This window comes from Bos mutus, chromosome 22, assembly GCF_027580195.1.
Source record: "Bos mutus isolate GX-2022 chromosome 22, NWIPB_WYAK_1.1, whole genome shotgun sequence".
Taxonomy (NCBI): Eukaryota; Metazoa; Chordata; class Mammalia; order Artiodactyla; family Bovidae; genus Bos; species Bos mutus.
Window position 1 is genome coordinate 1,997,468 of NC_091638.1, and position 15,881 is coordinate 2,013,348.

At 35.5% G+C, this 15,881-nt stretch overlaps 1 protein-coding gene across 10 annotated transcripts in view; it reads right to left on the reverse strand.

Moving 5' to 3' along the window:
• Positions 1 to 659: 659 nt before the first annotated feature.
• The window catches only part of SLC4A7 (solute carrier family 4 member 7), a 124,186-nt gene continuing 108,964 nt past the window's right edge, over positions 660 to 15,881 (reverse strand). For 7 of the 10 annotated variants that reach the window (XM_070359781.1, XM_070359778.1, XM_070359786.1 and 4 more), the window contains 3 exons: positions 12,967 to 13,064; positions 6,746 to 6,853; positions 660 to 4,865 (listed from right to left, as the gene is read on the reverse strand). In XM_070359781.1, coding sequence (XP_070215882.1) covers positions 4,784 to 4,865; positions 6,746 to 6,853; positions 12,967 to 13,064 — 288 coding nt within the window. In that variant the 3' untranslated portion in view covers positions 660 to 4,783. The remainder of the gene's footprint in view (positions 4,866 to 6,745; positions 6,854 to 12,966; positions 13,065 to 15,881) is intronic. The other 3 variants (XM_070359783.1, XM_070359782.1, XM_070359788.1) reach the window with 1 other exon arrangement.

Sequence of the window (15,881 nt, forward strand, 5' to 3'; positions counted from 1 at the left end):
ACCCTCAATGCCCACAAAATCTCAGGGCTCTGTAGCTGGGATAATACATTGACAAAAAATATTTCTTCCCTCAAGTAAATGTAAACAGAACTTTCAAATGAAGCTTCCAAAACCTTAAGCACTTTTTTCCATCTCACTCCCAAAGGTTATCAGATTCACTGTGGGAAATCGGAAACCTTACAGCAAGTCCAGAAAACACAGGAAGAAGTGCTCCATATGTGCCTAGTGGAAGACAGACCAAACCCCGTCATTGGCTATTACTAAAAAAAAATCCATAATAAAATTAATCACTAAAAACAAAAAAGAAAAGCACGCCTGAGATATGCTCATTACCCATCATGCAATGTGATGCGTGTTTATTACACTCCACATTGTAAGATTCTCACTCTAAACAGATGTGTCTTAAAATAGGGACTATACTGGACCAGCCTATCTTAAAGGGCTTTAATTTCATTATTTCTTAACTATCACAAAATCATGGTGAAACACACACTGTTTTGTTTCATTTTCTTCTCTCACTGTTTCCTCTTTTCTGTCTCCTGCTTACTAAAGCACAGGAAAATCAGGAGGCAGCAAACAGAAATTACTTGCTTTTTCCCCATCCCCTCTCGTGTAGGGGGGGCTCTTCTAATACCAAAGTAAAGACAATATTCAACGACTGATTCAGTAGACTTTTATTGCTCTTTCAACTTCAATAACATCTCCAAAAAATAGTTTTCTTCTAATCTTATGAAACAGATTTGAAAAGCAAGATTATTCACATTCTAGACTGGTAGATACTTGTACTTCATATAGATTAAAAATATCAGTTCTACATTTTAAATGTTTAATTTACTTTGGATTTTATTATAATAGAAAATATCATTGTATTGATAATTATAAAAGTCATAAAAATTTGAACTGTACTGTTCTTATTATACCAAGCTATCAAATACTGTATAAATGAACAATAAATTCAATTTCTATTTATTTAAACGGAGTAAACACTGGAAGATAAACCCCCCCAAAACAAAACAAAAAATACCTTTTAATATGAAAGTAACAAAAGGAAAACCACAACAATCAATCAATGCACAAAAATCTGATTAAAAAAACAGCAATTACTCTAAGTCAACTGCAGAAGTCAATCTATGCTAATTAAATTAAAAAATTATCTTTAGATGATTCCATTTCCAACTATTGACACTTACATTACTTTTTTTTTTTTACATTACTTTTTAAAGTTAGAAAAGTACCAACTTTACATTAAAATTGCCAAGTTCTGAATTATGAACACTATTTAAAATTTCGAATGTCCTTAAAGTCTTTAACTTTCTAAAAAAATAAATAGTTGTTGGACTAAACCAAAAAACAGTTCACATAGTTCTATTGAATATGATAACAATGATGTGATCTACATAAATAAATTTAAAACATTAAATTATTTAATTTAAACATTTTTGAATCACAATGTTATATCAATGGCTTATACATCCGAAATCTGAGCACTTTAAAACAGGATTCACATGTTATACTGTTGAGCACATTTACATAACTGTTGTACATGATACAATCCTTTAAAAACGGCAAGCTCTGGTGTCATACCTCTGTTTCAGAAACCACTTTTCTTTTTACAGAATTCTGAACCTACTTTTTGCAAAAGGAAAAGGTTAGAAAGCTATTACATATATACATAAACTTTGGGTATATGGAAGAAACAGAAATGGTTTTTTAAATGGATAGAAAAGTTAGTAATTTTGAGTGGTAAAGAAATCTGCTTTATAAATACATGCATTAGCACATAAAAAATTGTCCTACACATTTTATAGACTTGGCAAATATGAACAATGATATGCCACAGCTTTTTAAAACAAATTGAGAGATTTATGATTGACCACATCATTCACACAGGCACACTCACACAGACAACAGCCATTAGACAGATCACGCACCTCACTTTGTGTATCTAATATTAGAGAATATAGAGCATCATTCTTTTATCACAAGGAAGTAACTAGAGTTCATTGTCTTCCCCAAAGCTGCAATATTAGAGTGAAATAGTATTCAAAAGAAACTAAATTTCAGATGGTCAACATGAGGATGTTATTAGTCTCTGTAAACAGATGTCTATAATAAATAAAACCGGTGGAAGAAAGAGTGTCCTGAGCAGCCCCACAGCCCAGGTACTCAGCAGCTCTGAGCTCTATCCTGGAGACCAAGGCATCTGAGGAAGTGCAGGGCTGTTTCTATGACTTTATTTTATAAATGGAATATGCACAGGTTTATTAATACTTTTGCACCTTGAGGTAAATCAGTACATAGCAATCACTACTGCTCATCTATACACGTTTAAGGCAACATTTAAAAATCAATATAAGTATAAATAAAAGTTTTCACTATCTTTCAAAGAATGCTATCCATGATGGTTATTTTCCAAAAACGGTGGGAAAATATCATAGCCACATAAAACAAGCTATTACTTAAACATGAATTAGCTTTGCTTTTCAATGGAGTAGTCATATCGGATCATTTGGTAAGTCAAGTAGTCAAAAGAAAGCAGAAACTATTTTACAATTAAAACAGTAAAAACATGGAGTGCAAAGCATTCTGTAAGTCATGGTTTTTCTGGCACTGGATAGCCAGTTTTCATAATTAAATAAAATCACATAAACACTATGATCCCAAGGAGGTTTCAGTTTAAATTTTAAAATATACTTCCTGTAAAATAAGCACACTTTGTTAACCCTGTGACGTCCAGACCCAAGGAAATGATGTGAGGAAATCATCTTGTTCAGGTTAATCAGGGCAGTTTACAAAATTGTAGCAGCAAATACTGGGGTCTTTGGAAAGGATTATGCTGCTATGAACAAAAAGGACTCACTTCACTGGAAGCTCGTAACAGTAACAAGCACCATGGGTACCACTCTCTCACCAAGTACCACAGCATCTCTCTTCTTCAGGCAGCGCCAAAAGATGCCAGCTACACTTTCTAAAGAAAATTACATTTTCAGCCTCCCATGAGGCAGAAGGTGAATCCGTTATTTTAACTAGAATTGGGTAACATGGTCTTAGATGTGGAAATTTCATGTTAAGTAGTTTGGAATGGATTGCTAGAATTGCTAAAACATCAGCTTTGGGCATCGCTCATGATCTTCTATAAGATCAACTCTTCATACTTTTGTACTTTGATTAGAACTGATTAAAGAGAGCACTGGGATTTCATTGAAATTTTCATCCTTACATTCACGTTATCATTTTCAGTATTTCAGTGGCTTCTCAATACTCGTTTGGTTTTTAGAAATCATCCTTTTGCCAAATCAGTTTCACAACCCCATTCATCCAGTCCTACAGGCTTAACAAGAACGATATTTATTTATTTCATATGGAGCTAAAAAGTATATAAAAGATGACTAAAAAGATTTGCTAGAAGTTAAAAAGACAGCTCAGAAAACCAAAATCTAAATAAAACACACAAACACAAACTAGGAAGAATGTCATCAATCTGAGCTATACACATAGTAAGTCTAAATTTCTTTTAAAATACAAATATGGCAGTGCTTTATATCAAAGATGTAAAATCTATCAACTGCTTTTAGATAATAAACCATAAACGCAAGTGAGCACCAACTGTCTACATTAAATTTACTCTATATGTGTCATCTTTTCAAATGTTTATATAACATTTAAGCATCATATCAATTAAAATAAATTAAATATCTTAAAATGAAACCACAGATAACAATCTATTAAACATTACCTATACAACAGAAAGAACAACGTAAAGAGAAAACAAAAGGTAATTCTTAAGAAAGTAATACTGATCGTTAACCCACTTAAGAGAATTCTGACTCCTGATTAATTATACTTACAGAAAAATAATCAAGAACTTGAACCTGATACAAACTAACCACATTTTACATAAAAGACATCAAAAGTAGAGAACAGAGTGGGCATATGGGGCTCTAAAAGGGTATTAGGATATAGAAAAAAATTCTATAAAGGCAACAAAGTTTAACTAGTTTAAACTGGTATTTTATAGCTTTTAAAATTCATTAACTAATGACTGGTACCAGGGTTAAATTATAAAATCACTTGCAATTTTACTTGTTTATCAGAATGGAAACCTAGATGTGGGCGTTCTAAGGTTTAAAATACATTTCAAAAATATAAAGGTCAAAACGCAGGTCTTCTCTAGAAGGCTTCCACTGTTGTAGCCCTGCAGCAGAAGGTTCCCGGGAACCGTGATGGGCGCGCACGGGGCGAGGGACGCAGCGGCATCCGCGCCCCAGCACAGGCAGAGCGCCCTGCTCTCCCCTCAGCGCACTAGCAGAAGGGAAGTCATATGGCAACATTTCTAGCAACTCAAGGAAAAAATTTAAAAATATGGACAAAACACATATCACTTAAGGTTGGTATGAACTGCCACTGATTTAAATAGATTTAAAGATTATTTTTTTTTAAGAACAGATTTAAAGAAAAGTAGACTGAATGCATTTTCCCACATTCTTCTACTGCAGATCAGAAAAAAAACTTCCAACAGAAAAATAAATATTTGATTAGTAAGAACCATGTACCTCACTTCCAAGAGACCATTTCATTATAAACACAGTCTCCATGGTGCTCCTAACAAACTTCAGACACTACTTCAAAAAAAAAAAACCCAAAAACCCAGTAGTCACGCATAAGGGGCATGACATACAATATTGTTATATATAGCAACACAAAACACACACATTATATATACACACACATATATGTATATGTATCTAATCTATCTGTATATATAATTCTTCTTGGTTCAAATCTATAATGAAGTTTCAGCATCCAGGTATTTCTTTCTTGGTTCATCTTCAAAATTTATTTTCACACTTACAGGTTTTTCAGGGCTATTTAAAACAAAGAATGAGAATAAGTAATTTTGAAATGGTCAAATATTACATTCACACATGGCCAACAGTAAATATCCATAATACCTTTGAGATGGCTATTCATACTATAAACATACCAGCTGCCATTACTATCTTACTGCTTTCTTTTCATATCAGTAAACTTTGATGCCCAAAGGCAAATATTAAAAAGTCTTAGCTTTTTAATATATATTTTTGCCACTGAAATTCACATTTTCTTATAACTCAAAATTGGTTAGGGTATGAAGACTACGCCTGACTTAATAGCTTTACTTTATATATGAACAGTTGTAACACTTGACTTTTACTGACAAACATATAATCAAATTTAAATAATTTAAACAACTATTTAAATATTTAATATTTTAAAAATTATTTAACCTTTGTCAGTATAAATAAACATCAGATAATTTCCTGCAAAATGGAACAAATTTCCAAACCTTATCTCCCCAAAGTTCACAAATACAAGATTCTACATTTTCAGTTAATATCAAAAACAATGATTCTGTGTACATGAATTTAACTGATTAATTATAATAAGAATATCTGGGCTTTGAACATTTTTCAAAATATAGAAACATGCTATGGTTTGCTGCCTTCTCCAGACAAAACTGAAGAAGACACCTCAAACATTCTTCTGTTGAACAACATAACAAAACATTCTCTTTCCTCCTAAGCTATTTTGAATTGAGGGGCAACCTGAATGAAAGGCAGAAGTACTTACAAAAGACAAAATAATATTAGTCTAAGGTCTTTATACTAACATTGTGGGCCAGGGGTGCTGACAGGAGTTGAAAATTACTAAAAATTACTAAAAGAGTATCTAGTGAAATTTGGGCTGCATGAAATAATCCAAAATGACAAAAAGTTTAACTTTAAAACTTTTGAGATCATATATATAAGTGAAGGAAACAGTCTAGCTTAGAGAATTAAAACTCAAGAAATGATGGGAGAAAAGCAAAAAAAAAAAATCTGGTAACAAAGATTAAGCAGAAGCAAAGTTCTAAAGGAGGCAGGGAAAGATGGAGAAAAACCTGTGACTGCTTGCCGGGAAGTTTTAATCTGACATCCAAGCTGCAAATACAGTCTAATAAAGCATATATGTCTAATACAGTGTCTGGAACAAAGTATACACAAAATAAGTTTCTGTTGACTCTGAAAGACTGAGTATTCTACAGGATAATACCTAATTTCTCCAGAGACATGAGGGGTTAAAGTACTAATGATTATCAAGTCAGAATTCCTGAAGTTTAGGTCTTAAAGTGAGGGAGAAAGAAAGAAAAAAAGAGTTATTACATAACAAGAAACATAAGGGGTTATGAAACAGTTGTGTAATACATGGTTCATTATAAAACTAAATGGCCTTTACAATCATGGATTAAATTTCTTACAAGTATCTCCTAGGAAAATGTTTACCTCATCAGAAGATAGAGTAGGCTGAAACAAAACAGAACAAGGTATATTTCTGGGGGGACCATCAGAGCATAACTGAGGCAGCATTCTATTTTAGTATTCAACCCTTAGTAATTTTTTTTCTTTATGTGGTTTCTGATCTTTTATATATTTATTCCATATGTATATATTTATTTTTATTACAATATAATGCCAATTCTTTTTTTTGAAGTAGGCAACTATAAACTTAGAAAAAAAAAAAAAAATCAGTACCCGTATCTGCTCCAGGACACAGTAAAATGATGGACAGATGAAGAAGGAAAGAGGAAGAAAAAAATGTTGGTTTTGTTAAGTAAGGAGAATATAAATTACGTAAATTGAGTTAAATTGAATGGTTTCCTAAATAGCTATCCATAAGTAAACTAGAAGTCGCTACAGTTAGAAAATGCATAAATTGTCACAGCTACCTCGTGTTAGGTCTGGTTACTTTGGCATTCTCAGTGTTCATGGACAGTGCCTTCCACTGTGCAGTTTTGGCCATTTCATCTGATATGTTAACAACTGAGGGATCAACACTGAAGAACAAACACACTTTCTGGTTAGTATTCAGTACTTGCAAAAGCATTAATACTGTCATTCTTATTATCTACATAATATTTGCTTTCATCAACTTAAAATGGAGAAAACTCTTTGCCATGCACTTAAACCAAGGTCCAGCAAGATATCAGTACTTTGAGTTCTATTATAAAGGTCTCATAGGGAACTGCATCTTTCCTTATAATCAAAACTAGGAATGAGACTAATTAACTTGGCAATGATACTCAAAGGTGATTATCTTGGCTATAAGTATACTATTAAAATAACGCGAAATGAATATATTAATGTGCTTTTAAATATAAAAAGTGATACAGCATCAAGTCAATTAGAAAACTTTTATAATCTGCACAAATTCCAGTTGCAGCAAACAACTATCCGAAGTACATAAAGAAAAGTAACAACTAGGACTTAAAACATTTTTTTCAAAGTTTTTACAAATCATTAAAAAGAATTCTGGGAAATGGGATGCTTTAAAATTAGAAATTAAAATACTTCAACAGATAAAATACCAAAAAGGTTTGTCAGTACCACTTTTAGCTGGTTATTACAATATCAGTAATATGGTAGCCTCAAAGTGTTACTATTACTATATAAAATTTATCAAAATCCAAAGAACAAAATACTTCCTTTCATTGTAAGAAACAAATGTAATTATATTGTGTCTCTATGAAATACTGCAAAAATTACCTCAAGGCCCCAAGTCCAGTAATGAAGACATCCATAAGTATCTTGGGGCTTAAGGTTGTCAGTCCCAAGTAACAAGAAAGTACTAGGAAGTTAATAGAAACACACTTGCAAGTCCTTTTTCTTCACCCAAACAAAAATATTTCATGCAAACAAACAACGAATACAAATGTCAAAACAGATGTTAAATTACACTGTGGTGGCAGCCAGGTTATAAAGGGCTATAGAGCAGGCCTTTGTTCACACGTTAAGTCTGCACATCATTGATGATGGAAGACTGCAGAAATGAGTGACAGAATCTCTGGAAAGTCTCCAAGGCTGCTTTACCAAGTTTTTACAAGCGCACACATCTGGACACCCAGATTCACCATGGCAGTACCTGAAACCCGGTCTACCCCAAGAAAATGTTTCTTTGCTCAGTTGCCAACTTCCAATAATTGAAAAGAGAAATTCCTGAAACACTTTCTAGGTTCTAAATGTTTCTTCCCTACTTTCCCATTAGTAGAAATTGAGACTCCCTCTCTGAAGAAAGTAGACACTTTGTTTACCTCCAAAGTAAGAACTAGATAGAAAAAATTTTGTCTACATTCAATAAATTATTTTCATATTTTGTAGACTTTACAGTTTCCAAATGCTTTCCTATGTTGCTAAGTTATCTTACTTCATTTTTATGGCATATAATCCAAATCTTGGAGAAGGGAATGGCTACCCACTCAAAGTATTTGTGCCTGGAGAATTCCACTGTAACCCAGCGGGCTACAGTCCACGAGGTTGCAGAGTCGGACATGACTAAGTGACTAACACACACACACACAAACAAATCCAAAGCAGGCAGACTTAAAGTTCTGGCAGACAAACAGGTCAGCCAATTCCTGGCATTCTGGATGTTCAAGTTTTAAGCAAAATGGCATTAATCATGGCTCATGTCATGATTAGACAAAGTAAATATATGTATGTATACCCATTCTTTTTGTTAACTATCAGAAAGTATAAGTATGGACTCCACTTATATTTGTCAAGGTCCATGTGTGATCACAGTAAGGAAAAGCTAATGTAGGTCCTACAGAAATTAAGTGGCCAACATCTCAGCAAACTGCTGAGTCACCAGTAACTACCATGGCAGTTCCTATACTCTTTTTGTACCTCCCTGGAGGCTCATACGCTGAAGAATCTGCCTCCGATGCAGGAGACCTGAATTTTATCCCCGGGTTGGGAAGATCCCCTGGAGAAGGGAAAGGCAACTCACTCAAGTATTCTTACCTGGAGAATTCCATAGACAGAGGAGCCTGGTGGGCTACAGTCCATCGGGTTGCAAACAGTCAAATATGACTAAGCAACTAAGACTTTCACTTGCACCCTCTTTTTAGCACAAAGTCAATACATTGATTCATTTAATAAACATTTACAGAATCTAGAGAAGCAGAGCACTATACATGGATATATCAAAATGTCTATACTTGGCATTTAAGATATATACAAATTTGAGGGAAAATCATGAAAGGATACCCATGATAAAAATTAATAGTAAAAAGTATTAGAGAAAAATTAATTGTGAATTCATTTTCAAAACTAATCAACACATAGAGTCCAAATGTGACCTCTGTAAAAACTATAAAGTTAAAAATGAAAAAAGGTTGAAGCAAGATAATTAGATATTAACAATATTTTCCATTAACTGGTCAAGGAAGGAACCTATATACCTTCTAAAACTGAATTTTGTACTATATATGGCTATTTGTAAACAGAATAAATATACAGATGAATCAGATGTGTAAATAAATCATAGTTCCAAACTCATTCTATGAGGCCACCATCACCCTAATACCAAAACCTGGCAAAGATGCCACAAAAAAAGAAAACTACATAGAGGCCAATATCACTGATGAACATAGATGCAAAAATCCTTAACAAAATTCTAGCAATCAGAATCCAACAACACATTAAAAAGATCATATCATGAACAAGTGGGCTTTATCCCAGGGATGCAAGGATTCTTCAATATCTGCAAATCAATCAATGTAATATACCACATTAACAAACTGAAAAATAAAAGCCATATGATTATCTCAATAGATGCAGAGAAAGCCTTTGACAAAATTCAACATCCATTTATGATAAAAACTCTCCAGAAAGCAGGAATAGAAGGAACATACCTCAACACAATAAAAGCTATATATGACAAACCCACAGCAAACATTATCTTCAGTGGTAAAAAACTGAAAGCATTTCTCCTAAAGTCAGGAACAAACAAGTGTGCCCACTTTCACCACTACTATTCAACATAGTTTTGGAAGTTTTGGCCACAGCAATCAGAGCAGAAAAAGAAATAAATTTGTAATCCAAATTGGAAAAGAAGAAGTAAAACTCTCACTGTTTGCAGATGACATGATCCTCTACATAGAAAACCTTAAAGACTCCACCAGAAAATTACTAGAGCTAATCAATGAATATAGTAAAGTTGCAGGATATAAAATCAACACACAGAAATCCCTTGCATTCCTATAGACTAATAATGAGAAAACAGAAAGAGAAATTAAGGAAACAATTTCATTCACCATTGCAACAAAAAGAATAATACTTAGGAATATATCTACCTAAAGAAACAAAAGACCTATATATAGAAAACTATAAAACACTGGTGAAAGAAATCAAAGAGGACACTAATAGATGGAGAAATGTACTGTGTTCATGGATTGGAAGAATCAATATAGTGAAAATGAGTATACTACCCAAAGCAATCTATAGATTCAATGCAATCCCTATAAAGCTACCAAAGGTATTTTTCTCAGAGCTAGAACAAATAATTTCACAATTTGTATGGAAATACAAAAAACACTGAATAGCCAAAGCAATCTTGAGAAAGAAGAATGGAACTGGAGGAATCAACCTGCCTGACTTCAGGCTCTACTACAAAGCCACAGTCATCAAGACAGTATGGTACTGGCACAAAGACAGAAATACAGATCAGTGGAACAAAATGGAAAGCCCAGAGATAAATCCACTCACCTATGGACACCTTATCTTTGACAAAGGAGGCAAGAATATACAATGGAGAAAAGACAATCTCTTTAACAAGTGGTGCTGGGAAAACTGGTCAACCACTTGTAAAAGAATGAAACTAGAACACTTTCTAACATCATACACAAAAATAAATAAACTCAAAATGGATTAAAGATCTAAACGTAAGACCAAAAACTATAAAACTCCTAGAGGAGAACATAGGCAAATCACAGCAGGATCCTCTATGACGCACCTCCCAGAATATTGGAAACAAAAGCAAAAATAAACAAATGGGACCTAATTGAAATTAAAAGCTTCTGCGCAACAAAGGAAACTATAAGCAAGGTGAAAAGACAGCCTTCAGAATGGGAGAAAATAATAGCAAATGAAGCAACTGACAAAGAATTAATCTCAAAAATATACAAGCAACTCCCGCAGCTCAATTCCTGAAAAATAAACGACCCAATCAAAAAATGGGCCAAAGAACTAAACAGACATTTCTCCAAAGAAGACATACAGATGGCTAACAAACACATGAAAAGATGCTCAGCATCACTCATTATCAGATCAGATCAGATCAGATCAGCCGCTCAGTCGTGTCCGACTCTTTGCGACCCCATGAATCGCAGCACGCCAGGCCTCCCTGTCCATCACCAACTCCCGGAGTTCACTCAGACTCACGTCCATCGAGTCAGTGATGCCATCCAGCCTTCTCCTCCTGCCCCCAATCCCTCCCAGCATCAGTCTTTTCCAATGAGTCAACTCTTTGCATGAGGTGGCCAAAGTACTGGAGTTTCAGCTTTAGCATCATTCCTTCCAAAGAAATCCCAGGGCTGATCTCCTTCAGAATGGACTGGTTGGACCTCCTTGCAGTCCAAAGGACTCTCAAGAGTCTTCTCCAACACCACAGTTCAAAAGCATCAATTCTTCACAAATCAAAACCACAATGAGGTACCATTTCACGCCAGTCAGAATGGCTGCTATCCAAAAGTCTACACGCAATAAATGCTGGAGAGGGAGAAAAGGGAACCCTCTTACACTGTTGGTGGGAATGCAAACTAGTACAGCCACTATGGAGAACAGTATGGAGATTACTTAAAAGACTGGAAATAGAACTGCTATACGACCCAGCAATCCCACTGCTGGGCATACACACTAAGGAAACCAGAATTCAAAGAGACACGTGTATCCCAATGTTCATCGCAGCACTGTTAATAATAACTAGGACATGGAAGCAACCAAGATGTCTATCAGCAAATGAATAGATAAGAAAGCTGTGGTACATATACACAATGGAGTATTATCCAGCCATTAAAAAGAATACATTTGAATCAGTTCTAATGAGGTGGATGAAACTGGAGCCTATTATACAGAGTGAAGTAAGCCAGAAAGAAAAACACTAATACAGTATAATAACGCATATATATGGAATGTAGAAAGATGGTAACGATAACCCTGTATGCGAGACAGCAAGAGAGACAAAGATGTATAGAACAGTCTTTTGGACTCTGTGGGAGAGGGAGAGGGTGGGATCATTTGGGAGAATGGCATTGAAACATATATAATATCATATGTGAAATGAATCGCCAGTCCAGGTTCGATGCAGGATACAGGATGCTTGGGGCTGGTGCACTGGGATGACCCAGAGGGATGGTATGGGAAGGGAGGTGGGAGGGGGGTTCAGGATGGGGAACACGTGTACACCCGTGGTGGATACATGTTGATGTATGGCAAAACCAATACAATATTGTAAAGTAATTAGCCTCCAATTAAAATAAATAAATTTATATTAAAAAAAAAAAATCATAGAAGTTTTTAAAGCTAAAAAAAAGGCTTACATTTCCCAACCTATATATTTAGTTTGTAGATTTTAATACAAATCGCCAAAATCATGTATGATAAACATTAATTTTTCCCTAGTATGAGCCCTCACTGGCAATGGGCAGATGATACCTTTGAAAACTGAAGGAGAGTTCCAGGGCCTCTAAACACTGTCACCTGTGGGAAGGTCGTCCACAAGCGTTATTTTCTAGCACACACCAACCTCCGTCATAATGAGGGCAAGGGAAAAAAATAAAGTTGTACTACTGAGAGCATGGGAGTATCCTAAGACTGGGTTTAAACTTCACTGAAACAGAAGGAGTGAGAACGACAGGACAATCTGTGTTGGACGTGGAAGCCAAGGTCTCTCCCTGCCCGCTGCATTCTGCTGCTGTCAGCAGGAGGGGAAGGAGTGAGCAACTTCCTCTTCCACCTGCAGGAAGCCCTCCTTCAGCCTACACGTCAGGTGCAGTGTTTGTCATTGTTTAAAAAATAGGCATCATGACTTTAGAGACACACCGCATGGCTCATTTATCCAACTGTCGTGTAAATGAAGCACATTTTAAAATGCAAAGCTGCATCTCACCTGTATTTTAGCGCCTTTACTGGAATCTGCAGGAGGCTTCCCCCTTCAAATGGAAGGTGCACAGTGTCTTCACCAGCTTGGAGCATTCGTTCAGCTTCCTTGAAAAGAACAGACGGGTAGAGGTAACTTTTCGCAGAATATTTCCAGGACCAATTAATATATCAGCATCTTAAAGAATCAGACAACCAAACTGACAATATTTATTTAACTTGCCATGACTGAAAATTTCATTATTATGAACACATACTTGTAACACAAGGTGAAAACAATCACTTGTAAAGATTAATTTTTAAGGGTTATACCTTCCAGCTCTGGGAGTTAATCATTAGTACTATTTAAATATCAATTTAGCTACATGAATTTTATTTTTAAAATTTACTACTATTAGCATTACTTTTGGCGACTCCACATAGCACAAGGGATCCTAGTTCTCTGACTATTCAAAGTGCAGAGTCCTAACCATTGGACTGCCAGGAAAATCTCCATAAATTTTATTATCAACTATTACACAGGTACACAATGAGAGGGGGGCTTCCCAGGTGGCACAAGTGGTAAAGAATCTGCCTGCCAAGGCAGGAGACACAAGAGATGCGGGTTCAATCCCTGGGTTGGAAAGATCCCCTGGAGAAGGAACTGGTAACCCACTCCAGTATTCTTGCCTAGAAAATTCCATGGACGGGGAGCCTGGCCAGGTATAGTCCATGGGGCTGCAAAGAGTCAGGCATGTCTGAGCACGTACACACCATGTACAATGAGCAACAAAATCTTGTGAAATCTCATGGCTCTCATTACAATACAATATAAGCAAAAACCTCACTTGGATAAGGTGGGGGTTTCTCAGTCTCAGCAACACTGACATTTAGAGCCAAACAACTGCTTGTCCTGGGAGCCAGTCCTGTCTATGGAGGATGTACAACAGGCCATACGTTGCCAGTAGCAGCCCCTTTTCTGACCATCCCCTCAAGTCGAGAACACCTAAGCTAAGAAACATGAACCCAAATCATGACACAACCCTAATGAGGATGGAGAGGGGGCAGTACAGGAGACACGGAGAGAGCACTTGTCTTATGAAAAGAAATCCCACAACTTGGGGGTGACCATGTACCTGGTTTTAACAAAAACAATGTAAGATTAAAAACCAATAAAGCCTAAATTTCTCAGCACTCCCTGCAGCTCAGTGTGATGCCAGTGGAACCTCCTGGATGCCATTTCTGGGCAGCACGGTCGGACTGCTGCCGCCTCCCACCGTCTCTGACTCCGCTGCCAACGCAGCCCACGCTCAGCAGCCACTCTGACCCATCACAGGATGCTGAGGATGCAAAGTCTACGCCGCGCTGGGAGAAACTAACAGAGTTCCTGACAACTGTGGAACCACCACACAAGGTCACTTAACTTTCAAGATTCCCTTTATAGGACAAAAAGAAAAAACTCTTGTGTTTAAGGCAGCTCTGCTTTTGTTTTGTGATATGCAAATGACCTTATTCTAAGTGATATAGGAAGTAATGAGCAAGCAATTTTACCTAAGTATTTTATAAATAAATTATATCCTATTTGAAAAATCATCAAAAGCTTATGTTTACATATATATATACAGCCTTGAAGGAAACAAAATTCTTAAAAATTTTGGAGATTCAATTTAACTGTTTCACAATTAATATCCTCATTAAAAAGTCACAATTTTTATTTAAAAGTAAACATAAAACCAGTAATTTGCCATAAATCAGCACTGAAAAATCAAACCATGAAAAAATGCCAACAAGTTTCTAAAAGCATTTGTCTGCAACTTTAATAAATGCTTTTTCATAAATATTATGCAACACAAGTTATAAATTGTGCTCATTTCTCTCAAAAATTAGGGGAAAAAAAACCCAGCAATTTTGAGATCTATTTAAATAGGACCACAACTTTTAAAAATGTATTATCTTATCTTTGATTTTCAAACAATATTCTGACTGGGAAAATGAACTGAGGCACTGAAATTAACAGAATCATCTATGCTACATAACTCAAGTGTGCCCTTTATAACTGGTTGCAGTACTGAGCTGGTTGTTAAAAAATTCAAATTCAGTATAGAGTATTCATGTAAATCTCAGTATACAAATCAACTAAGGGTACATAATATTGAATATAAAAACTAAAATTTTACTACATTTTCTATAAAAAGATATCTACTTAATGCCACTTTTGTCCTTATATATGCCAGATTATTAAAATGCTGTTAAAATTAAAATGAATGCTAAAATGTACTCATGTACATTTGAGGTTATGTTAGATGGAAGACTGTGATGTAGAATTATTTTGTGTTATCTGGTAAATTCTTACGGCTATTGATTTATATACATATCATATGTAATTTTTCTAAAGTATCTCTGTGTAAGGGCCGAGGGCCAGTTGGTAAAATGGGTAAGAGCCTGTGTTTAGGACAGTCTACTTACTAATCTCTCTCTCTCTCTGTTTCCTTATTTGTAAACTGGAAAAAACAAAAGTATGCACACTTTTTAAAGTAATGCTCAAAATTCTCCAAGCCAGGCTTCAACGATACGTGAAACATGAACTTCCAGATGTTCAAACTGGATTTAGAAAAGGCAGAGGAACCAGAGATCAAATTGCCAACATCTGCTAGATCAGAGAAAAAGCAAGGGAGGTCCAGAAAAACATCTATTTCTGCTTTATTGACTATGCCAAAGCCTTTGACTGCGTGGATCACAATAAACTGTGGAAAATTCTGAAAGAGACGGCAATACCAGACCACCTGACCTGCCTCTTGAGAAATCTGTATGCAGGTCAGGAAGCAACAGTTAGAATTGGACATGAAACAACAGACTGGTTCCAAATAGGAAAAGGAGTACGTCAAGGCTGTATATTGTCACCCTGCTTATTTAACTTATATGCAGAGTACATCATGAGAGATGCTG